We start from the raw sequence: 26,458 nt of genomic DNA on the forward strand, positions 1-26,458 counted from the left end.
TGGTTTCCCCTCCTCTTTTTCCTATATTCATGCCTTCCAGTCTTTCTCAATAGGAAAGCATGTGAACAGTTTAAAAGAGCAATAACAACAAGCCAGGGTTAGGCTGAGTGTGTCCAGCCCAGGTTTACTTAACAAATGTCCCATGATTTTTCTTTCACATTTTCCTTTGATTGGTGATCTTGAAAGACTTCCCAGATAGTAGGCTGATACTGACCACTGTACATGGCTGTCTCTCTGTTTGGTGTAGTGGTTAAGTGTGTAGATTCTTATCTGGGAGAACCAGGTTTGATTCCCCACTCCTCCATTTGCACCTGCTGGAATGGCCTTGGGTCAGCCATAGCTCTGGCAGAGGTTGTCCTTGAAAGGGCAGCTGCTGTGAGAGCCCTCTCAGCCCTACCCACCTCACAGGGTGTCTGTTGCAGGGGGAGAAGATAACGGAGATTGTAAACTGCTCTGAGTCTCTGATTCAGAGAGAAGGACGGGGTATAAATCTGCAATTCTTCTGTTCTTGCACTGCCACATAGGAGTTGTTATTTTTCTGGGGAAGACTATAGTTTTGTAGACAAGCACATAGCCCTCAGTCTGTGCCATGGTGCCTTCACATAATCTTGACCAGCACATGAAGCAACTTATGCTCAAAAGCTCACAATGCCCAGCTGCTTCATGTTTTCCTCTGGGTTTGAGGCTCAAAAAATTGACTAGGAGATCTTTGAAATGAATATTTATAAATCAAAAGTAGGTTTGCAGCTTACAGATGTGCACACTTGAACAACACTTGAACAGCATATGCAAGATTGGTACAGCACAGACATTGTCTGAAGTTTTTGATGCAATAATTCATAGCAAGAGATGACATTTATCAGACTATAAAACAAAATATTGCAAGAGTGCTAATGTTTTAAGTAAAAAAAAATTGTGTTTGTCTGCACCCCCTTTATACAGTTTATATGTCCGCTACCTGACATTACACTTCGTGACACACATGGTCCGGCCCAACAAGGTCTCATTTATGTCAAATCCGGCCCTCATAATAAATGAGTTTGACACCCTTGCCTTAGACAACCCATTATTTGGACTTATCTTACAGAGTTGTCATACAAATTACTGAGATAATACATGGGAAGCATTTTGAATAGTGTATTTGAAAGCATTACAGAAGAAGAAGACTGTAGATTTATACCCTGTCCTTCTCGCTGAATCAGAGACTCAGAGTGGCTTACAATCTCCTCCCCCACAGCAGACACCCTGTGAGGTGGGTGGGGCTGAGAGGGCTCTCACAGCAGCTGCCCTTTCAAGGACAACTCCTGGATAGCTATGGCTAACCCAAGGCCATTCCACCAGTTGCAAGTGGAGGAGTGGGGAATCAAACCCAGTTCTCCCAGATAAGAGTCCGCACACTCAATCGTTACACTAAACTGGCTCTCAAATGAATTGCAAATGATTATTAAAATGTGCTTACAAAGTGGCCCATAGATAAATGTTGAGAACCTATGATAAAACTCTGGGAACTGAATTCAAAGAGTTTTCAGCAGATGAGTATGTTTTAAGTAATCTGCTGGAAGAACACATGTAACTTGAGCATTTCACTAAAAATGGCTTCACAAAACAGCCGTTCTTTGTGTACAGATTAATAAAAACAAGAGAGCAATGTCTGCCCACACTGACATGTTAAGCAGGACAAAAATACTCCCATTTTGTCATTTTTTCCAACTGTTACTAGGTTTTTTTTTAAAATGTATGCGTTCCAGGCCAAAGCCATTTGGAGGTAATGGGCTACCTCGTTTAACTAACCAAAAATACAACAGAAAGCCTTGTGTGAGAGGCCTTCTTACGAGTTTCAGCTGGGAACATGATTTGGTCATTAAATGATATATTTTAAGTAATTATAGCAAGAGGTTTTCTCCCTCCTCAGAGCAGGTCAAATGGGCATCTTAAATAGAAGCCATACCAAGTGAAAACCAAAATATTTGCTAAGTTTTAAAATCCTTTATTCAAGGATCTCAAGGGATTCTGGCACAACAGGCTTTTTGTCTGCTTTCTGCCTACAGCACTCTCAAGGAAGTTTGTTTGTTTTATTTAACTCTCACAGGCAACTTTCCCTCTTTGGAGGGACCCTTTCCTCCCCCTCTCCCTCTGAATGGGGCCCAGGCATTGATTTGTGTCAGGTAAAATTTGAAAGACAGACAAAAAGACAAGCAAGCAAGCATTGGTTTTGTCATAATGAATTCCCCTCCCCCCACACACATTGCATCCTCTCACTAGCAACTTGAAGTCCAGTCTTACAAAGACATGAAATGTTCCTGTGTGGAAGGAAATAAAATGAGTTTAAGGTCTCTGGATAGTTTTAAAGCAGTAACGTTCCTATTTCCTTGCTGCCAGCAAACTAGGAATGAGAGGTACAATCTGGCTGCAGAGACTAGCCTGTTCCTTTAATAAGCTTGGGTAATGGGAGTGAGCTCACTGCCGTACAAAGTACTAATTATCAGCAGCATTTTCCAAAGGATATGAAAACCTCCCCCCTCCCTGTGAGAAAGAGGCCCAAGGCACAATCCTGAGTAGCTGTAAGTGCTTATGCTTAATCCATAACATGAACACGCCAGCTGACTCCTTTACAGCTCTGCCTGCTTGCAAGGGTCTTGAATAGCAGAAGGGTAAGAGTCCAAGTTCAATGGAAAATGTGCCAAAAACAATACCCGCTTTTTCTATTTACATGGTTTGGGTTTGCTGGTATCAAAGTTGGCACTCTCAAATTTAATTGAATTACTTGAAATTCAATTTCCCAAGGTTTTTAAACTCCTCAGAATGAGAGCTGAAGGGTTGTATTTGCTCATGGCAAGTGTATATGGTTTTTCTTGTTTGTTTACATGGTTCTAATCAATTAGAAAAGAAAAGAGTTCAGAATGAGAAAATGTCCAGAAGAACTTAAGGAAATGAAACCTGAGAAAGTACGATTGCCAAAATGTACTGAGTATGCCCCTTTAATGTAGATCTAGCAATGAGAGCTGCAACAGCTTGGTGGAATACTATTAAGTAGTAGGTTGTCAAATCATCAGATTAGGAGGAACTATACCAGCCAGAGAAATCGCAGAGAAAACGGTCAGAAAAACTGTTGGACTGGTGTTCCGGCTATATAAATATCCTATTGTAAAAAAGTGATAATTGAAATTGGTGGTGAGTAGGTGTGATAGTTATTTTCTTGTTTGGTATTATGAATTGTTTGTTAGGAAACTGCTTAGCCTTATGCTGTATTAATAGGAAACAGCTACATATTGTCGAAAGAGCTACGAAGAAGCCCTTGGCTGATGAAGATGTGTAACATCAAAACTGGTCCCCCTTTGGATTGTGGACTCGCCGTTTGACTGTTTTCTTAATTGAGAAGCGGAAGATTAGCGCCTGTTGAACACACTCAAGAGATTTTTGGACAATTATTTGTTGTGATACATTTATGAGACTTGACTATATTGTATTGTGCCACATAGTTTCTTTGTTTGGTTTTTGCTCAATTTTTAACTGTGTTTCTTCTTTACTTGCTGCAATCCCCAGTTGGGGGCAGGGGATTGCCTGGTTCGGAGGGTTATCAGAAAGTGGGGGAGGGAGGTTTGAATGTCCACTGGGCACCCCATTATACCCTAGGGTATAATGGAGAATCAATCTGTGAGTATCTGGGGTTCTGAGGGGTCTGTTTTTTGAGGTAGAGGTACCAAATTTTCAGCGTCTTCTCAAACTTCCCAAGTTTCAAAAAGATTGGGCCTGGGGATCCAATTCTATAAGCCCCAAAAGAAGGTGCCCCTATCCTCTATTATTTCCAGTGAAGGGAAGGTATTTAAAAGGAGTGTGATTCCTTTAAATGTGATGGCCAGAACTCACGTCAGAGTTCAATCGTGCTTGTCACAACCTTGTTCCTGGCTCCACCCCCAAAGTTCCCAGATATTTTCTGAATTGGATCCGGCAACCCTAAAGCAACCTGGGCTTGTGGGGCTTGAACCCTGATTTTTCACACTGCTTTAAAGAAGAAATGGGACAGCACAGAGCATGTGATGTCAGGGACCTGTGGTCAGATATCAGAACATAGGGCTGCAATGCTTGGAATGGGAGAATAATTTTCCCCCCAATCTGTTTCTTCAGTGAAGACCAGCCATCCTTCCTTCCCTGGGTTATTTTGAACCTTGGTAAGGAAAAAAGACAGGCAAAGAGAGGGTGCCTGTCTTTGTCTTTACCATGGCTGAAGGCAATCTGGGCAGGAGGGCAGTTTAAACAGAGAAAATGGTATACTGAGGAAGTGTTAAATGCTCCCTTCCTGATGCCATGCTTTCAGTCAGTCTCTCTCTCGTACTCTTTCTTTCTCTCTTGCTGTTACTTACATACCCCTGACAGCTGCTTTTTAACAACAACCACTCCTTTTCCTGAAACACACTGCTTTTGCTGCCACCATTGCAGGAGCAAAGTAAGTGAGGCTACAGGACAGCATTTATTAAGCAGTCTAATATTCCTGTGAGGTTTCCTGCAGTTACTTGTTTTATTATTCATTTATCTATCTAAGTTCTAGGCCGCACGTTCAGCTTCAAGGCAGTTTCCCAAACTGTTGAAATAATTACAACAGACCACAGAGCCTTTGGTTGAGGACAGCAAGGGTTCCATTGTAGCCAACACCCTCCTCCTCTCATCTCTCTTTTCCCCTCCATCTCCTCACCTACCTGCGAGCCTACGATGCAGTCCAGAAAGAAATATCTGATGCCATCTGAAATAATGTAACTGTCCATTTGGGTTTCTTGTTTTTAACTTGCTTTTATTGGTTGTACATCACCTAGAGCCTTATATCATAGAGAATAGGTGATTCATACATTGAATATATAAACAAAATAAAAATATAAATTAATTAATTATAGCAGGATAAAATATAAATGACTATGACAACAACAACAATTTAAAAATATAAAAGCACCAACATCTATTTATAAGCATTAAAGCATCACTGAAAAGGGCACAAGATTAAAAGAAATGACAGCCAATCATCTATTTAAAATGCAAACAGCGATTCAATTAATTTTCTCTGCTTTCCAAAGGTAAATGTGAAACACATGCAGGGCTGGCCCTAGGGTGCATGGCGCCCCATGCAGACATGCCACTGCCAAACCCCCCCCCCCCATCCTTCATGGTGCCTCCTCCTCTCTCCCTTCTTTACCATTTCAATGCCCAGGAAGGGGCAGTGGAGTGCCGTGCTTCCCAGGGTCTTTAAAGGTCACCCCCGTCAATCAGCTGAAACTGTAAAACTGTGCTGGAGGCTTGCAGCTCCGATGCCGGCCCTCCAGCACAATCACAATCAGCGCAGGGTTGAGCAGACAGAAGCAAGGGGAAGAACAAGTGAGCCGCTGAAAGAACAGCCACCACCGCTGCCTCCTCCCCCCTCCCTTTTCCTGCGATCCAGGAAGGAAGGGTGGAAGAGGCAGCAGCAGTGGCCGCTCTTTCAGTGGCTCGTTCATCTTTCCCGCACCTGCTGCCTCAACCCCACACTGATCGTGATCATGCCAGAGGGCCGGCATAGGAGCTGCAAGCCTCCAGTGCAGTTTTACCTGCTGATCAGCCTTTAAAGAGCCTAGGAAGTGCGGCACTCCACTGCCCCTTCCCGGGCATTGAAAGGGTGAGGAAGGGAAGGAGGAGGACCTGGGGAGGCAAATAGGGATTTGCTGGGGGGGGCCAAATTTAGTGCCTCTGCCCTGCTGGTGCCCTAGGTAAATGCCTAATTTGCCTAGTGGGTGGGCTGGCCCTGAACACATGATAAATGTACATTTAACTGTGCATTATGTGAAGCAGGAGATGTAAGAGTCAGCAGCCCGAAGGAAACAAGAAGGAGCCAGTTGCTCACAGAATGGATCCAAGTCCTACAGGGGCCAGATCCATCCTGTGGACTATATGTTTGACATCCCTGGCTTAGACTATCAGGTCAAAACTATCACCTATGAGTTTTATGTATGGAGTAAGGCATATTCCAAAACAAGATAAATGCCACAAACCAATTAAACAAATCACACAAGCAATGTATATAAATATAACAAGCAATGTATGTTACACCCTTGTCGTGTCTTATTTTATATATGACTTCTGAGTATCCAAGAATCATTCCAGAACAATTAAATTTCATTTATATTCTGTCTTTCTCCCCAGCAGCTTACATTGTTCTCCCTCTCCTCCATTTCATCCTCACAACAACCCTATGAGGTTGATTACGCTGAGAGTTTCCGACTGGCCCAAGGTCACCCAGCGAGCTTCCATGGCAGATTGGAGAGCCAAAAACTATAAAATAGCATATGATAGCATTTCTTGGGACAGACTGTGGGCAAAATTAGAGGCATCCTCAGTGGACCATATATGACTTATGTCTATTTGTTCAATGTATGAAACCAGTTTCTTGATGGTAAGATGCTGGTCTTAAGACCATAATAAATGAATTGAACTGAACTGACTTATGGAGTCCCTGGTAGGAGGAGTATGAAAGAGGGTTGTATCATTCCCTCCTCCATTATTAAACTTTTATATTAAAAGTTTATAAACCCTCGCCAATCTTCTGTCTGCCTGAACTAGCAAATAAACTGATTTCCACACTACTATATGGAGATGACATGGTCATTTTATCCTCCTTTGAAATAGAGCTTATAAAAACCCTTTAGGCTCTCACTGAATATTGCAAGGTGGAGCAGCTAACAATTAATTGCTCCTAAAATAAAATGCTTGTATTTTTCACAAGAGTTGTCAAGCACAGCTTGCAGATTGATGGCCATGATATTTATCAGGAGAAAATTCCTAAATATCTAGGTGTAGTAATTTCTATTAACTATGTTTTGTGGAAGTTAGAGAGGTGGAATGGTATAGTATAACCCAATCTCATTGGATCTCATAAACAAAGCAGTCTTACCATTTGGATGGGAGACCACCAAGGAAGACTTGCATAGGAAGGCACTTGCCAACCACCTCTGCTTAATCATTTGCCTCGAAAAGCCTATGGTGTTGCCATAAGTTGGCTGCAACTTGACAGCATTTTACACACACATCACGAAAATTACGTTGACCAGGCTATTAATTGTTTATGTACATACTCTCTTTTATGTATTATTGATGCTGACTATATTGTTGTCAGCTGATCTAAGAGCATAAGAATAAAACTGATTGGTAACAGATGATGTGGGATACATGCAGTTTCTTGAACATTACCTATATCTACATAAAATGTTTATGTATTGACTCTAAACAGCCAAGCAGAGTGCCTAAAGGACAATTTGAAGGATGTATCTTACTTAATACATTCTACTAAACTGGATTACCTTTGGAACTGTGTCCTCTTAGATGTCATAGACTGGTGCAATTTTGTTCTTTTTTTAACAAAAAATGGAACCAAATTTGAAGTTTATCAAGTATGCTGAATTACTTTACAAATGTGCTTGAGCATGAGATGGGGTAGATTGTACCTTTATTCTGAAAAGGTTTTTTCATGCAGTTTAGTGTTCTTCATAGTTCCTGCTTTCCAGACAACAACAATTTTAAAGAAACTGAGACATGAGCTTTGTAAAAGAGAACTAAGGTACTCTCTACATTAGAAACCCCACTGAATTCAAGGTAACTCAAAGTCAAAATATCAGAAATTGTTCTTTCTCTCTCTTTTTCTTGGATGGTTTCCTCTCTCTTTTTCTTGGGTGGTTTCCTCCAGACCCAAGAAAAAAGAATTATAAGAAAACAATCTGAAGTATTACTGGCCTGATGAAAAAACGTAATTTCATTGAACCCAGTAAAAAACATACAACTGTGACAGCTCGTGGTTGGTTCTGAAATGACCTCAGCTTTTTTCCTTCTAAAGCTTTGCTTGTCAATGAGCCCTCATGGATTAGAAGCTTTCTCCACTTACTGGAATGGTTTTTGTTAACTTCATCAACATTCCAGTCAATGTATGGAGGAAAAAATGTACTGCACAAGTCTGGTATTTTTACAGTTGTTAATTTTGGTAAACTGCCAACAGCTGATCATTTCCATGGGAAAAAATAATCCAACAATCTGAAAATGAGAAAGTCGGCTCAATCCTACAGCAGAATCACTATTATAGGAAGGATCCAGTTGGGAAAATGGTATCCTTATTTGTGTCAGCTGCAATCGGTATTAGTAGAACCCTATTGTATGGCCAAAATAGATATTCTGCAAAATATATATGACCAAAATAGATGTTTAGACCCACAGATGACACACTGTAACCTAGTGGACTGACACAATGTGCTGAAAACGAGAGAAGTTGAGGTATATAAGTATGTTAACACCAACACATTAGATCCAATAATTAATAAACTCAGTATATAAATATTCTGTACTAAATGTAATAAAATAATCACAACATATAAAACTCCAATCCCTGTCATGGATGTCCCAGGCTAACCCTGTCTAATGAGATCTTGGATGCTTTGTAGGGGTGGCCCTGATTAGTATTTTGTGGGAAACCACCAAGGAAGTCCAGAGTTGCTAAGCAGAGGCAATTAATGGCAAACCACCTCTGTTCATCTTTTGTCTTGAAAATCCTACAGGGTCATCAAAAACTGGCTGCAATTTGAGGCACTTTCCACCACCAAAGCAAATAAGACAAGTCCTAGTGTGAAATAATCAAAATAGGATTACTATTAGAAAAGAAGTGATTGGCTACTAAATGCTAATAGAAACGAAGTGCTTGGCTATTCAGTAGCTTTTTCCTAATCAACAAGTTGAATAACATTTGTAATATATAAGTGTAATAAAATAAAATAAAAAAATAAAATAAAATAAATTCCATGTGAACAGAACAATGATGATTTTTTTTAAAAGGTTAAAATAAATTCTGGGATTCAAAATACTTTTATCTGATGTTCAGCTTTAAGTGCCAAAATTTAAATTTTATTAGTTCAAGACAATTATTCACCCCATCCCTGGGAAATGTAACCCAGAATTAACCTCATTGTAATTTCACGGCAGCTGTAACTAAAATATACAGAATTCCTGAAATTAGTTTCATGACCAAAGAATTTCCATAATCTCCTCAAAACCATGTAACTGTTGCAGATCAAGTGGATTATACTTAGTGAAAAATCACTCTTGAACTACTTCAACATATGACTTAATTTTCATATTCCAAACACTTGCTTTTCCTATCAATTTAACAAGAGCTGCTAAGTATTCAGGCTCTTTTTTATTTCCAAAGGCAATAATAATTAGGTGCTCTGAAGGTAGGTGAGCAGAGAATGGGAGGTTGGTATCTAAATATCAGTTTATAGTTCTAAGTGTCTGCTGCAAAAAAACCCAATAACCTTCCATTAGGTAGGAACTAGTGAAGTAAATAACCATTTTTAAAAAAAAGATTTTTCATTTAAGAATTCTTTGTTATTCTAACTGGACTTTTCATGACCAAAACTCAGGCCTCGGATTCAGTGAGAGCTCATGGGAGCACAGCTCCTGAACCTTTCTGAGAGCTCCACCTCCTCCTTCCCACCTTGTCCACTGAATAGTAGGTGCAGCTGCATAACAATCCCTGGATGAGCTCCACCCCCTGTCTTTCTACAAAATGACCCCTGCCAAAACGAATCTGCATTATTGTAGAAAGATATTTATTCATTCATTAATTCATTCATTCGTTCATTCATTCATCACATCTACTCACATCACTGCTGTCTAAGGACCACATTCCTTCAAACTATTTCATACATTTTGTATCAGGTACAGTTGCTGTCTAACATTTGTAAAGTGGTTCACCACATGCTTCAACTCTACCATGTGAGAAAATGAAACAACAGCAATAAATGAAGAACATCTGGACAGAAAAAGGCTAGCATATTTCAATAGGTGCCTTTTCAGCCATGGTTTATTCATGTCTCTATACTTTGTTGATTATCTTTATAAATGAACAACAATTCTGATTAGCATTTGTACACTGAAGAGTTCTTTAAAACTAGACTACATCCAGATGCCTAACTATTTGTTATTCCTTGTTATCCTTGTGATTACTCCTTAGTTGAATTATGTTTCTACCATATATGCATTTATTATTTCCCAGTTATTGTAATTTTAATTGTATTCATTCTTTGTTACTGCAATAACCAAACACAATATATTCACAGTTTTTGCTGTGGCACTATTTTTTCCAAGCGCTTATTCACAGCAGTTACTCAAGGGACAGAGGAGAACTATATAAGCAACTCTGCACACCCTTCTGTTGAAAAAGACCAATGTGAAAATACCTTCCAGTGTCTGTCCTTCCTTCAGGATTTCATAAATGGAGACAGGTAGCAATCACAGGCTTTGGACTCATCCCACTCCTCCCCTCCTTTGGCAAAACCATGGCAACACCAATCAGGGACACTGAGATCTCTGCTCCTACCACTCTTCATGCCAGTCTGTCTGGTTCCTTTCTCAGAAAGCCAGGCTGACCTATCTGAGGAATAGGTTTCACTTTTCACCTCTTTGGTCAAGCATTCTTTCTATAGGAATCAATAGGACTCTGAGCATTAGGAATCATTTCAAGTATCCAGAACAATTATTCACAACTATTCCAAATATAGCATTATTCAGCGCTTCCAGGCGATCCTGAATGCACATTGCACAGCCCTATTATTTTACTATCCTCTGACCTTGGATCACTTTTTTTAATATTATAAAGTTTATTTAGAACATACTACATATATATCACTCCACAAAAAGGGAGGGCGGAGAAAAAGTCAAAAGTATTCTGGGATGTGGAGTAAATTTTAACAATAAAATTAATAAAAACAAAAACTTTGACATTGCACACCCCTATTATTTTACTATCCTCTGACCTTGGATCAGTTTTTGAAGAAGTAAATTATGTTTCTATGGGTTTTTCCTAATCAAGTTCTGTTGCATTTGACTGAGTTCACTCCTCTGTCCTGCCTGTAGTTGCCTACCCACTCTGTATCATTCGGAAGAAAAAGTAGGCAGCGACAGTGGGGAGATGGTCAGAGACAGGGAACAAAGATGGTAATGTAACTGGGAGCAAGGCCTGGCACCTTTAGGAGCATTTTCTCAGAGGCCATGGCAGCTGCCTCTTTCCTGTCACTTCCTCCCTTCTCCCCTCAACCTCTGAGGATTGGACCACTGGAAAAGCTGGTAGGCAGTGGCTGTTGCTAAGTAACCAAGCTTGGTTCTGTCAGTAAAGGGAGAGGCCTCAGCTGAATATAATGCCATGGAGTCCACCCTCCAATACAGCTATTTTTCCCAGAGGGAGAAAGATCTGTTTTCTAGAGTTCAGTTGTGATACCAGATCTTCAGGCTCCACCTAGGCATGGCTGCTTGCTACTGTTCAGCAGTAGCCCCACCCCCCCCCCCCATGACAGCCACTGTGATATAGGAGTTAGACCTTCAGAGCAGGGTCTGCCATATCCAGCTTCTTGCTGTGGAAGCTGTCTGGTGATTTTGGACCTGTCACAGACTTTTAGCCTAACCTATCTCACAGGGTTGCTGTGCAGATCAAAAGAGGGAGAAGAGAATGATATAAGAGGCTTTGGTCTTCACTGTGGAGAAAGCCTGTCTTTTCCCTAGGTAGAGGCTGTCAGGGAGGTGGGAGGAGATGGAAAGCTCAAGTCCAAGGGTAGATAAAGTAGGCTGATGGTTGGCTGAGAAGGAGATAGGTTGGGAAATTCCTGGAGATTTGAGGGGTAGAGCCTGGAGAGGGTGGTGTTTGAGGAGTGGTGGGACCTCAGACATGTACAATGCCATCGACTCCACCTTCCAAACCAGTCATTTCCTCTGGGGAGCCATTGTTGCCAATCTCCAGGTGAGCAGGGAAAAAGTAAACACCTCTGCGAAAAACCAGCCTCCAATAAATACAGACTTATAAACGTTTTATAAATAAAGCATAATATATCAATATAAGGTGAACCTAATCACACAGTAAAGAAACAAAAACCACACCCACACCCAAAGTCTCACAGAAGACGAATCAACATCAATATATCCAGTAATGAAATCCAGGTTATGGCAGAGGTAGGTTCTTCAAAGAAATCCAAAGCTCCAAAACATCTTTGCAGATGATGAATGAAATAATCCTGTGCAGCAAGGCACATACAAACCGCAACAGGGTTGTACTAAATTCCCTGTTCACATAAGAGCTTCTATGAGCTTCAAAATACCATTATACATTTTTCAAAAGAGCAAAGCTTCAGAATTCTTAGCTAAATAACATAAATAAATAGACAAAAGGAGAAAGTTTTGAGTTTCCTGAGTTTATACAACATGTGTACTGGGGCCCAAAGCTCATTGTTATTTGTTATGGCCAGGGCTTGAATTCAGCAGGAGTTCACAAGAGCACAACTCCTGAACCTTCAGCCAGGGTCTGCATGCAGTGAGGAGTTCTCTCCCCGCTGCACACAGATCCTGGGGTATATGGAAATGAGATATGCTACTGAGCTCCTGCACCTTTTTTTCTACAAAATGACCCCAGTCATGGCCATTTCTAAGATTTAGATTAATTTCTTCTATTTATATGAAGGGGGAAAAGACAATGCACAAAGACCAATGAGATGCCACTGTGATGTTTGAACAAACTAAATTGTGCTAAATATTGTGCTAATGTTAATTACATATTTAAATACTTGTCAATTTGCTTACTAACATAGAATGTAGGAGCCTGCTGGATCAGACAAATGGTCCATCCCATCTAGCAACCTCTTTGGCCAGTCAGATGCCTTAGGTAAGCCTGCAAGCAGAGCCCTCAGACAACATCCCTTATCTGTTGATTGCTCCCCAGCACCTGAAAATCATTGGCATTCTGCCTCTGAGCCCATAGCTTACAAAAAACTAGAACACACACACACATCATTCAAGGTGCTGATCATCTTTAATCTGTTTAGTGCAAGGCTGTTTTTAGATCATGCCTGGGGGTGCAAATTAGTTCACAAGCAAGCTGAACTACATTCAATAAACAATTCAGTTATGATAAGAATACTGGTTTTCTGACATGTAATAAATGTTGAGATTGGCTGTTAGGTAGGAAATAACAGTTCCAGATTTGAATACCACAAAGAAGAGTGATACATTAAACAGGGGAATGAATCAATAACCTAGAATGCAAAATATGATGACGGGTTGCAATAATTAATTATTAGCAAAGTATATGTGATAACAGAAGAGATTATAACTATTTGATATACTGCATGTGCTCTGTATCTTCAGTGAAAGCAGGGTTAGTAGTAGAGGTATCTAGCTCAACCAGACCTCCACAATACTGTAGCAGCGGGACAAGAATCTCAGGAGCTCTTGAAGATTTTTGGAGATGTACATTACATAAGCTACTGCTCACTACAACAAATCCTGCCACAGTGCATAAAGTTTACCAGATCATCTTTGTTAACTCCTTTCAGATACACAACTTTAATCTGGATGCAACTTAAAACAAAATACACATGAACTAATCATAACAAGGAACAGATGTCAAAAGAGAAAATTTCCACTTGACATAACTATGAGGAGGATGGTTCCACTACATTTAAAACAACCCAATTAAACAATCTTCCATGTGTATTTCCTTTTATTTGTTTTTGTTTTCATCATAATAGGCTCACTAAAATCAAAATTACATAACTACATGAAACTGCCTGACACCAAGTTACAGCATCCATCTCTCAAGAACATTATTGTCTCGTTTGAATGGCAGCAGATTTCTAGAGAGGTAGAAACTGGAGATAAGGAGATTGAACTTGGGATCTTCTGGGCACAACACAGATGTTCTACCACTGAACCACACCATCTCCCTAATTTTTGAAGTTTGTGATAGTTGGGACCACTATTTTTTCCCTTTTTAGGTGAGAAGAAAAGAAATTTAACATTGTATATATAAATTTGGGAGGATACGTTTTAAGACTGGAAAGACTTTGCTGGGATGAATAGTTTGATACCAAATCAGCAACTGATAGGGTTGCCAAGTCCAATTCAAGAAATATCTGGGGACTTTGGGGGTGGAGCCAGAAGACAGAGACATTGGAGGTGGAGCCAGGAACAAGGGTGTGACAAACATAATTGAACTTCAAGGGAGTTCTGGCCATCACATTTAAAGGGATAGCACATCTTTTAAATCCCTTCCCTCCATAGGAAATAATGAAGGATAGGGGCACCTCCCCCTCAGCCTCGCCTCACCTCAGCATAGCCGCCGCTCGCCACAAGCCCACCAGCCCTGGGCCGCCGCTGCTCCCTGCACATGCCTCGCTCCACTCCTTCGCTGATGACGGGGGGTCGGGGAGGGACGGCACGGCACAGGAGGCAGGGAAGGTGGAGGTTCTCTCACACCCAAGCAGGCAGTGCCGGCCCCCGAGGGAGGGAGGAGAGAAAAGCAGGAGGGCAAGGAGGAGAAGAAAGGCTGGGCTTACCTTTGGAAGGCGCACGAGCCGGACTCCTGCCTCACCTGGCCTCGGTGGCCTGCACCCCCTGCCGCTGCGGCAGCACCTATTTGTCTACAAAAATGACCCCTGGCCAAATCTCCCCCCCTCTCTTTCACCATTTCTGAGGCAGGGCTCCCCTTCCCTCTCCTCTCTCTTTCAGCAAGCGCCTGGGCCAAAGCAAAGCCACACATCTGGGCCAAGCGCAGAGGGGAGGGGGGGGAGTGAGGAAGATGAAGGTGGAAGAAGCAGAGCCGGTTGCCATGGGCGACATTGAACTCCCAGCCTGCTAATGAGGACCAAAATAAAAAGAAAGAAAGAAAAAATGCCAGGTAGGGCCAAGAAAGGGGGGGGGAGGTCAGAGGAGGCCGCACTGCTGGGAGAGGAGAGGCTCCCGGAGGCACTGGGAAACAAAGGCCGGGCAGCCTAGGCAGGCGTCCGGCCAGCGCCCCCTCCTCTCCCCTCCACGCTTCTCTTCTCCTCTCCTCCTCCTCCCGCCTGGCCACTCGGTGGTGGGCTTCTGAGTCGGGGGGGACAAGGCTCCGCACTGCTGCCGCCGCCGCGGGTTGGGGTTGGTGGGCCTCGGCCAGCGGCTTCTTCCTTCGCTGGGGCCTGGTGGGATGGAGGGAGAGAATACCCTCTGCCGCTCTCCTCAGGCAGCCTGTAGCTCGGGCCGCAGCGGCAGGTGGCAGCTGCTGCCTGTGCCCGGGCCGGCGGCACTGGTGTTGCTGCGGCGGCACAAAACGTTACCTGCTGCCACCCAATAATAAGGACTGGGAAACTCATTGGGGAGAGCGGCACCAAAATTGGCACCGTTTCCCCCCCCCCGCTTCCAGATTTTTGGAGAGCGGGGGAGGAGGCTGCAAATTTGGGGGTCCCCCGCCAGGGCAGGGGGGTTGGGAAGCCTAGCAACTGATTTAGTGTTTCAAAATATTTTAAATTTTTAAAAGTTGTATTCTGAAGAATATTGTGAAAACCAGTGTGCTTCTGTGAATAATCTTGATGCTATCTAGTTCGTTAGAGAGGATAAATGACTGAAAATAGGTGAAATAATTTGGGTAATCAGAGGAAATTTGGGTATCAGAGGAAAGCAGAAGATAAGATGGAACTACTTCAGGTACTGAGTACTAATTTGCCAGCTCTGGGTTGGTTAATGCCTAGAGATTTTGAGGGTGGATCCTGAGGAGGATAGGGTTTGTGGAGGGAAGGAACTTCAATGGGGAATAATGCTATACAGTCCACCTTCCAAAGTGGCCATTTTCTCCAGATGAGCAAATCTGTCACCTGGAGATCATTTGAAATAGCAGGAGATCTCCAGCCACCACCTGGAGGTTAAGCACTGAAAAGCCTAAGACTGTTACAATAAATTTACTAATATATCTTTTCAAAAATATCTTAATGTATTTATATGAATGTAACAGTATCAATACAAAAAATACAAAATCAATTTTCATAAATCATGATTTTACATACAAAGCTAAATACTGATTAAGCAAAGCCCAAAGCTAAATATTAATTAAGCTTAGTCCAACTTTCATTAATCTATAAATCTACTCCACTTTCATGAAGTCTTGGCGACTGCCAATATGGTTAACACACGTTCCCAAAAAATTCAAATAGCGACACAAAGGTAATCCTCAGATACATCAAAGGCCATAATTCCATATTCACAAACAAGCTTATATCTTATCCATCCAGGCAACAATTGACCTGAGGTGTTTGTTTCATCCGCTTGTTTCTTCCTGGTTGGGATATCAATTGATACAAATAAATCTCTGTATGAATTTCAGACTTATTTGTATCAATTGATTATCCTATGCATAACATTGGACTTTGCTTAAGCAATATTTAGTTTTGTATGTGATATCATGATTTGTAAAGTTGTTATTTTGTACTGATGAATTCTGTTACATTCATATAAATACATTAAGATATTTTGAAAGGAATTATTAGTAAATTCATGGTGGTAGCCTTAGGCTTTTCAGTGCTCAGCTGCTTTTTGCAATTTCTCCCTCTTTTTTTGTTACCACCTGGAGGTTGGCAACCCGAGTACTAACATAAGGAATAACATCATGAAACTGAGTAGAAAGGAGTTCAAGGAACATCAAAATGATTTCTAAAGGAAAAAAATGGAGGGAAGTGGTTAAAAAAATGGAAGGGATGGGATGAGACCAATCAGAAAAAAGCCTATTGAGCAGATGGCCTTATTCTGTGTTTTTTTTTAATGAGATTACATCTTCAATTTGAACTCAAAGCTAAAATGTAATGCTTGAGTTTGCCGCAAAAGCCTCAATTAAGACTTAGTTTCTTTGGGTTTGGAAGAAGGAGGAGGAAAATCATCTTCTCTTTCTCTTCCCACAGCAGTCACCATATGAGGTAGGTGGGGCTGAGAGGGCTCTGAGAGAGCTGTGACTGACCCAGGGTCACCCAGCTGGTTGCATGTGGAGGAGTTGTGAATCAAACTGGTTCTTCGGATGAAAGTCCACCACTACACCAAATTGGCTCTGAGGACTTATTTTTGTCCTTCCAAACCTGAAGGACTTTCAGTGTTTTGCACTGAGTGTCACATGTATGACTATCTGCCCAAAGGACAGAAGTCTTGGGGGTGTGCTCGATGCAAGGAGCTCCTGGTCCTCAGGGAATGAGTTCGTACCCTTGAGGCCGAGGTGACTGCCCTGGAGAAGCAGAGACGGTCAGTTAGGCACTTGGGGAAAACTTTCGGGGGCGTATTAGATGAGCCCCGCTCTGAACGTAGCAGCCCCGTTGCTGCCAGAGAGCGTGAGGGTCGAGAGGGAACAGGGCACCGGGCTGAGGACAAGGGGAATGCGCCCTTAGAAGGGACCTCTTCTTCGGTTGGTGAGCGGGTATCCTTTCGCGCCAAGGAACCATCCCTGAGCAGGGGGAGAGGGGGGGGTTGGTAGTTGGTGATTCGATCCTTAGGCAAGTAGACAGATGGGTGGCGAAACCGCGTACTGACCGTATGGTGACTTGCCTGCCTGGTGCGAAGGTAGCGGACATTACGCGTGTAGTAGATAGACTGATAGACAGTGCTGGGGAGGAGCCTGTGGTCATGGTGCATGTTGGCACTAACGATGTGGGGAAATGCAGTCGTGAGGTCCTGGAGGAAAAATTTAGGCTGCTAGGCGGGAGACTAAAGGCCAGGACCTCCAAGGTAGCCTTCTCAGAAGTGCTACCTGTTCCACGTGCAGGGCAGGAGAGACAGGCACAAATTAGAAGTCTCAATGTGTGGATGAGACGATGGTGTAAGAAGGAAGGGTTTAAGTTTGTTAGGCACTGGGATGCTTTCTGGAACAAGCGGGAGCTGTACAAAAGAGACGGTCTCCACTTGTCCCCGGATGGAACCAGGCTGCTGGCGCTTAAAATCAAAAAGGTGGCAGAGCAGTTTTTAAACTAAATCTTGGGGGAAAGCCGACAGGAGATGAAATGTCTCTGGTTCGGGAGGACTCGTCTCAAAGAGATGAAGGGTTAGCTGCTATTTTTCTACCGGGTAATGGACCAGAGTTGTCCACTGTGAAGGTGACAAACAATATGGACTGTCTGCCAGAGTCTCGAGGCGGCAGGAGGAAGGTGGCGGGCCTAGCTCGCCTGGGAAATTATAGATGTTTGTATGCAAATGCTAGAAGTGTTCGAAGTAAAATTGGTGAATTGGAATGTTTAGTGTTGGGAGAAAACATAGACATTGTGGGAATTTCAGAAACTTGGTGGAATGAGGAGAATCAGTGGGACATGGTGATTCCTGGGTATAAGCTATATCGGAAGGATAGGGAGGGAAGGGTTGGAGGTGGGGTGGCTCTGTATGTCAGAGAGGATATACGATCCAGTAAGACTGAGATCAGAGAATTAGATTCACTTTTAGAAATGCTTTGGGTTGAAATAGAGGGCCCAAAAGGAAATTTAACTATGGGAGTTTGTTATCGCCCACCAAATCAAAAGAGAGAGGACGATTATAATATGATGGAAAGCTTAAAGATAGCAGCTAAACGTAAAAACTGTGTCGTAATAGGTGATTTTAACTACCCACAGCTTGATTGGGTCAATATGTGTTCTGGTCGAGAGAAAGAGATTGAGTTTCTTGATGCTCTCAATGACTGTGCTATGGAGCAGATGGTCTCAGAACCTACCAGGGGTGGGGCGATCCTGGATTTGGTCCTAAGTAATGCCCAAGACTTGGTGAGAGATGTAAAAGTGATTGCGCCACTTGGGAGCAGTGACCATAATGTTATTGATTTCACCTTTTGTATAAATAGGGAGTTGTCCAAAAAGACCGCCACAACCACGTTTAACTTTAAAAGGGGTAAATACACTGAGATGAGAAGGCATGTGAGGAGGAAACTGAAAGGAAAGGTACATACGGTCAAAACCCTTGGGGAAGCTTGGATGCTATTTAAAACTATAATCCTAGAAGCTCAGATAAAATACATACCACAAGTTAGGAAAGGCACAAACAGGCATAAGAAAAGGCCAGCATGGTTAATGAACAAAGTAATGGAAGCTGTAAAAGGTAAGAAGGACTCCTTTAAGCGGTGGAAAACCAGTCCAAGTGAGATTAGTAAAAGGGAACACAGGCTGTGGCAAATCAAATGCAAGGCTGTGATCAGGCAGGCAAAAAGGGACTATGAGGAGCATATTGCAAAAAACATAAAGACCAACAATAAAAATTTCTTCAAATATATTAGAAGTAGGAAACCAGCCAGGGAGGCAGTGGGGCCCTTGGATGACCATGGGGTAAAAGGATTACTGAAGGAGGATAGGGAAATGGCTGAGAAGCTAAATGAATTTTTTGCCTCCGTCTTCACTGTGGAAGATGAGAACTTTTTGCCCACCCCAGAACCACTAATTTTGGAAGGGGTATTGAAAGACCTGAGTCAGATTGAGGTGACAAAAGAGGAGGTCCTACAACTGATAGACAAATTAAAAACTAATAAGTCACCGGGTCCAGATGGCATACATCTGAGAGTTCTGAAAGAACTCAAAGTTGAACTTGTGGATCTTCTAACAAAAATCTGTAATCTTTCATTGAAATCTGCCTCCGTTCCTGAGGACTGGAAGGTAGCAAATGTCACCCCCATCTTTAAAAAAGGTTCCAGAGGAGACCCGGGAAATAACAGGCCAGTCAGTCTGACTTCAATACCGGGAAAGTTGGTAGAAACCATTATCAAGGACAGAATGAGTAGGCACATTGATGAACACGGGTTATTGAGGAAGACTCAGCATGGGTTCTGCAAGGGAAGATCTTGCCTCACTAACCTGTTACATTTCTTTGAGGGGGTGAACAAACATGTGGACAAAGGAGACCCAATAGATGTTGTTTACCTTGACTTCCAGAAAGCTTTTGATAAAGTTCCTCATCAAAGGCTCCTTAGAAAGCTTGAGAATCATGGAGTAAAAGGACAGGTCCTCTTGTGGATCAAAAACTGGCTGAGTAATAGGAAGCAGAGAGTGAGTATAAATGGGCAGTCTTCGCAGTGGAGGACAGTAAGCAGTGGGGTGCCGCAGGGCTCGGTACTGGATCCCATGCTCTTTAACTTGTTCATAAATGATTTAGAGTTGGGAGTGAGCAGTGAAGTGGCCAAGTTTGCGGATGACACTAAATTGTTCAGGGTGGTGAGAACCAGAGAGGATTGTGAGGAACTCCAAAGGGATCTGTTGAGGCTGGGTGAGTGGGCGTCAACGTGGCAGATGCGGTTCAATGTGGCCAAGTGCAAAGTAATGCACATTGGGGCCAAGAATCCCAGCTACAAATACAAGTTGATGGGGTGTGAACTGGCAGAGACTGACCAAGAGAGAGATCTTGGGGTCGTGGTAGATAACTCACTGAAAATATCAAGACAGTGTGCGTTTGCAATAAAAAAGGCCAACGCCATGCTGGGAATTATTAGGAAGGGAATTGAAAACAAATCAGCCAGTATCATAATGCCCCTGTATAAATCGATGGTGCGGTCTCATTTGGAGTACTGTGTGCAGTTCTGGTCGCCGCACCTCAAAAAGGATATTATAGCATTGGAGAAAGTCCAGAGAAGGGCAACTAGAATGATTAAAGGGCTGGAACACTTTCCCTATGAAGAAAGGTTGAAACGCTTGGGACTCTTTAGCTTGGAGAAACGTCGACTGCGGTGTGACATGATAGAGGTTTACAAGATAATGCATGGGATGGAGAAAGTAGAGAAAGAAGTACTTTTCTCCCTTTCTCACAATACAAGAACTCGTGGGCATTCGATGAAATTGCTGAGCAGACAGGTTAAAACGGATAAAAGGAAGTACTTCTTCACCCAAAGGGTGATTAACATGTGGAATTCACTGCCACAGGAGGTGGTGGCGGCCACAAGTATAGCCACCTTCAAGAAGGGTTTAGATAAAAATATGGAGCACAGGTCCATCAGTGGCTATTAGCCACAGTGTAGACTTTTCCCTGCAGCCACTGTGGCCGGACTTGCCTGTCCCGCATTGGTCTTGTCAGCCACCAGCGAGCCTGCAGCAGACATGGACTATTGCACCCTTCTTAAATCTTCGTTCACGAAGCCAAGCCGAGAGAGAGAGAGAGAGAGAGAGAGATGTGTGTATATAAAATTTTTTGCCACTGTGTGACACAGAGTGTTGGACTTGATGGGCCGTTGGCCTGATCCAACATGGCTTCTCTTATATTCTTATGTTCTTATGAAATTCATCCAATTAATATTTATTCATTGGAAGACAGGTTGATTTTATGAATAGAATAATTGAACTCTAGAATATATTTAATTCCGAGACGGGGGTGAGAGGGAGAAGAAGAAACAGGGTATATGGTGGATAGGGTTATTCAAGTCTGTAATGCAGCCAGAATGTGCTATACTTTCAGAAATGTGAGAAGAGTAGTAGAAGGATTCCCTTGGTAGAAACATGTTCTGTCTTTTGCCATTTTTCAAGAGAAATGGTGCCTCCAGGCACAGCAAAGCACTGTTACTCCAGCAATAAAGCATCTCAGCAATGGAACACATGAGAGATGAAAAAAGCCTTTCCATTTTCTAAACTGTCAGCTGAAGCAAGCAACAAATGGATGGATGGATGGATGGACAGATGGATGGCTTCTAGGAACCATATTTCTCAATTGTTCCTGCAACCTGGCCTATTTAACTTTCTCAGAAGCAACAAACAACAAGACAAAACAAAAAATCCAAAAAAAATTGTATAGCTCTCTTACCAAAACGCTGCCATCAGTCCAGCGGAAGTCATTCTCATACATTTTATCATTTAGGCCAATCCACTGGTAATCATGGCCAATACCTATGTGTGTAAGAAGAGAATTAGGGATATATTTTTATGAGCTTCTCCATAAAAGGGAATTGTCTCAAAATAAAACATTTTTGCAGACTGAATCATGCTTCCTGTTTTGTTTTGTGTTTAAAATGTCACTCAGAAGACAAATGAATATTTGCAGAGCCCTCTTCCTTCCTTTTTTGCAGCTGAACAATATCTATAAACTACATTGGTATTTTTTCTGTTACCAAATAGCTTTATTCTACAAAATAACAAGCAATGGGTATTTGAAAATCAATTTGCTACAATTAAAACTTTGTCATGTAAGGCATGTAAGCTCTTCTCCACTGTGAGTTGGAGAATGCTGTATGCACAGAATAAGGATTCCTCACTGGGAATGTTCACTGATACAGATAACACTGAGTTTCCCAGAACATTACAATTTTCTTGTGTATACTGCAATCCTGGATGTATGAATCATGTCACATATGGGAAAGACCACTGTTTTAAAATAATTTACCTGGTCACTGGAAAAGTAGAATATGTTAATAAGATATAAATAACACAAGATTATCATTAAATGCTTATGTTATTTTTAAAAAAGAATTCTAATCTTCCATAATATTCTGCTTGACCTTGGGGAGTCTGTGCTGGAATGTACTGTTTTTGTCAAATATGTATCCTTCTTGGTAGTATCAAGCAATTCTCAGGAATATTTATTAATGCACCAAACTTAGAGGCTTTTCAGAAGGCAACCCAAGCTTGACACGTTTTCTGGAAAGAATGTACTGAGAAGCTGGATACCTTACCCAAATGCTAACACAACTAATGAAGAGTACTTGGAAACCAAAGCTATGTACATTAATCTGTAACATTACTCTGGATTTATAACTGGGGCAGTAACAAATATCAACTACTTCAGCCTGACTTATAAAGAATTTAAAATGACTGATGGTATTGTGCCTGAGAGGAACAGTATTTTCAAAGTGTTTGGAGATGAGATGTTTAAACAAAAACCTAAAATAAAAGTGGTCAGACTAAAACGCCTCACAGTTTTCTTCTAATGCCTTTTTCTCATGAATAAAATTCTTTTAGATTGTAAGAGCTTCTTTTCTTCAAAGATCATCAGTTTCTCCCCACCCCAACTAATGAGCAAGACAGATGTGCAGCTGGAACAAAAAGAACAAAGACCTAGTTGAGGACAAAAGGTCCTCTTTTTAAAGATAAATGATAATACATGTTTCAGAAAGGAATACATTTAATAAAAAATTTAGAGGCCTGTTGAGTATTTTCTTTACAGCCAGGTCATTCCCTTTGCATTGCTAAGATTGAACTGCCACGTACGGTTCACAAAAATCTGTTCTTCATGAGACAGGATGCTCGTCAGATGGGCTCCTTGGAGACGGCACTCTCTTTCAGCTGCATCCCACGTCCGACGATGGGCAAAGTATTTGTAGCACTGCCCTTGGAACTTATGCCAGCCATAATCACAGGTTTCAGTGTCTGCAACAAACAAGTGCAAAACTCTTACCTAAACATAGGCTGCATTGGGTATGTATGTTTTTTTTCAAAAGAGCAGGGCTTTTTTGTAGAAAAGGCCCAGCAGGAACTCATTTGCATATTAGGTCACATCCCCTGATGTCACCACTGTTTTGTACATGTTTTTTGTGGGAAAGACTCAGAAGGAACTCATTTGCATATTAGACCACACCCCCTTGATACCAAGCCAGCTGGGACTGCGTTCCTGCTCAAAAAAAGCCCTGCAAAAGAGAAAGGACAAAATATAATACCCAAGACTGCCAATTTATTGTTCCAATGCTGGAAAAAAAAAACCAAACAGAAGCATTCATTTTCAAGATTACTTATATTCAAATAAATGGAACACACAAGTAATAGTTACATGGAAGTGCTTATTTTCAGTAAGCTTGCATCATTTGCACTCAGTTCTTAATTTGATCTTCAAATTTTTGCTGCATAACTCCCAGCAAGTAGTATTGTTTGGCAGAGGGATTTGGAAAAATGAATTTCACTGGAATATCCCTGGGCACCATAAGAAAGTGACAGATAACTCTGCTGCATCCAGAAGCTCTGACTCGTGTATGGTAGAGTCCACATTAAACAAGGTCTTCCAAAAGAGTTAGATACGTCATGGGCAAGAGCTGTGTCTGAAGCCACAGATCTTTCTGAATGTATTTGTTCCAGATGCATTTCCTTCACTAATAATGCTATTTCTATTGTCCAAAAATGAAAACACAAAATCTTAAGAAATGTAATTCTATATCAGATACCACATGCCATGAGGAAATATAAAAAATAACCTGTGTAGGTTATGTAAAGGCTTGTAAGGCTATTTGCATAGGAAACAGCCACATAAATGAAACTGTAAATCTTGCACATCCCAGCAAGACTGATCCTATGGGCCCACTGTCACTCCTTCAGCTAAAATGGCATACTCTGTGCTTGACAATTCAGAGCCACCATTTCCTCAGTAAGCTATTATTGAATCATATGATCATAAATTTACTACTAATGGGACGTAGCCCAACTTCCCACAGTTGAGCATTATGCCTAAAAGAGTCGTCCTAACATCGGGCCATGTGTATCATAAAATGTAATGCCAGGTAGCGAAGAACACAAACACACACAATTAAAGACTTTTTAAAACTTAAAATAAAAACATGCTTCAAACATTAGCACTCTTGCAATATTTTATTTAACAGTGTCTGATAACTAACACCTTTTGCTCTGAACTATTGCATCAAAATATCTGTGCTGCAGCAATCTTGAGTATGCTGTTCAGGTGTGTATTTGTAAGCTAGAAACCTACTTGTGGTGTATTGATGTTCATTACATAAATCTCATGGTCAGTGCTCTGAGCCTAGGGGGACCCAGGCAAAAGCATGAAATGAATGGGCATTGCAAGTTTTTCTACATAAATTGTTTCATCTGATGGTCAAGGACATGTGAAGGCATCATGACACAGAGTGAGGGCTATGTGTTTGTCTACAAAACTATAACCTTCCTAGAAAAATAACTGCAACTCCTATGATGCAGTGCAAGAATCAAGAGACAGTCAGTATCAACCTGCTATCTGGGAAGTCCTAGGTTCAAAATCCCCAGTCTACAAAGAAAATGTGCTGGGTGAACTCCGTCTGGATACATATTCTCAGCCTAATCCACCTCATTGACTTGTAGTTATTCCTCATCTAAATAGTTCACATTGCTTTTCTACTGAGAAATACTAGATCAGGAGAGCATGAATACAGTGATAAAAGGGAAGCAAATCCTGTTGCACCCAGGAGAGCCACAGCATAATGAGATCAACAAAACACACACACACAAGAGCTCATACTTTGAATAAAACTTTGTTGGTCTTAAAGGTGCTTCAAATTTCCCTGAATCATTTTTGTTTTGGGACTGTGTTTGCATTGAAGTGGCTAACTGCAAGCTTTAGGTGGATTGGAGCTTGTAGTGAATGTGACTATTACAGGAGATCATATGATGTAAAAATTCTTTGACCTAATATTTAAGTATCTTGTTCTTTCTCTCATCCCTTCATCAAAATACTCTGCATTTTTTACTTCAGTTATTGCTGCCTAGAAGAACTGATAACTGAAAATAGCTATGACAGACAATACTGATCATTGTGTAGTTTAGAGAAGAAATGCAGGAGTGCTACCTCAGCAGAGATTAAGACTAGCCAAACTGTAATTATCAACATTTTCTTATCGAGATTTTTTTAGTAACAGAAAAGGTTATTTTCTGAAGGCAGCAGAAAAATTAGAACATACAATAATGAAATGCACATTGTCTATGTTCACATGATGAATGATACTGATAAAATTTCACAGAATGGAAGTATTCACATCAGCCAGTCATTCAATTCTGCTAAATATAAAGCTTGAAACTATGGTTGCCAGCCTTTTGGCAGGTTTGGAGATATCCTGGAATTACCACTGCTCTTCGTCTCCTGGTGAAAATGGCTGCTTTAAAGAGTGGAGTCCATGGTATTATACCCTGCTGAGGTATAATAAATGTCAAAAACATGGAATACTCTCAAAATCTACCAAAGCTAGAGTTCATGGTCCCGATCTTAATAAAATTAAGGCTGAAATTCCAAGCACACCAGATGAGAGTAAGACCCATTGTATACTGTTGTACTTTCTTCCAAATATATATTTAGTAGATTAGTCTACAGAAAACAACAGAAGTTGATCAGGAAAACCTCATTCCATTGGTTTCAACTGGTCTTCAGCACAACTGACATGAGTTCATTTGAAGTCTTGAACTCTTAAGCTCCTTTGCAATATGCATTTTAAAAATGTGTGTATGAGATGCAATGGCTGATGCAACCCTCAGTTTCATTTGGTGCTGTCACAACATGGCATCTCAGCTGAAGAAGAAGATGAAGAGGAGGGGGACAGGGCTGTCCCTGCTACTAGGCAAATGTGGTGATTGCCTAGGGTGCCAGCCTTCTGGGGGCACCGAATTGGGTGCTCTTCATGTGACTCAGTGATGTTATCAGTGCAGGGGAGCCACCAGAAGATAGCCTTGCCTAGGGTACCAGACAGTCTAGGGCTGGTCTTGGAGCGGGAAAACTTTGTTTATACCCTGCCCTTCACTCAGAGTTTTAGAGTAGCTTACAAGCTCCTTTCCCTTCCCCTCCCCACAACAGACACCCTGGGAGGTAAGTGGGGTTGAGAGATCTCTCAGAGAAGTGCTCTTGAGGGAACAGCTCTTTCAAGAACTGTGACTGACCGAAGGTCACTCAGAAGGTACATGTGGAGAAATGGGGTATCAAAACCAGTCCTCCCAGA

The 26,458-nt window shown here is 41.7% G+C and overlaps 1 protein-coding gene across 1 annotated transcript in view; it reads right to left on the reverse strand.

Moving 5' to 3' along the window:
- The window catches only part of VCAN (versican), a 237,927-nt gene that overhangs the window by 29,250 nt on the left and 182,219 nt on the right, over positions 1-26,458 (reverse strand). Inside the window, exons 10-11 of the mRNA XM_060235736.1 lie at positions 22,986-23,144; positions 21,586-21,668 (exon numbers count right to left, since the gene is read on the reverse strand). Of these exons, the coding sequence (XP_060091719.1) occupies positions 21,586-21,668; positions 22,986-23,144 (242 nt within the window). The remainder of the gene's footprint in view (positions 1-21,585; positions 21,669-22,985; positions 23,145-26,458) is intronic.

The sequence above is a fragment of the Heteronotia binoei genome, chromosome 4 (assembly GCF_032191835.1).
Source record: "Heteronotia binoei isolate CCM8104 ecotype False Entrance Well chromosome 4, APGP_CSIRO_Hbin_v1, whole genome shotgun sequence".
Classification (NCBI taxonomy): Eukaryota; Metazoa; Chordata; class Lepidosauria; order Squamata; family Gekkonidae; genus Heteronotia; species Heteronotia binoei.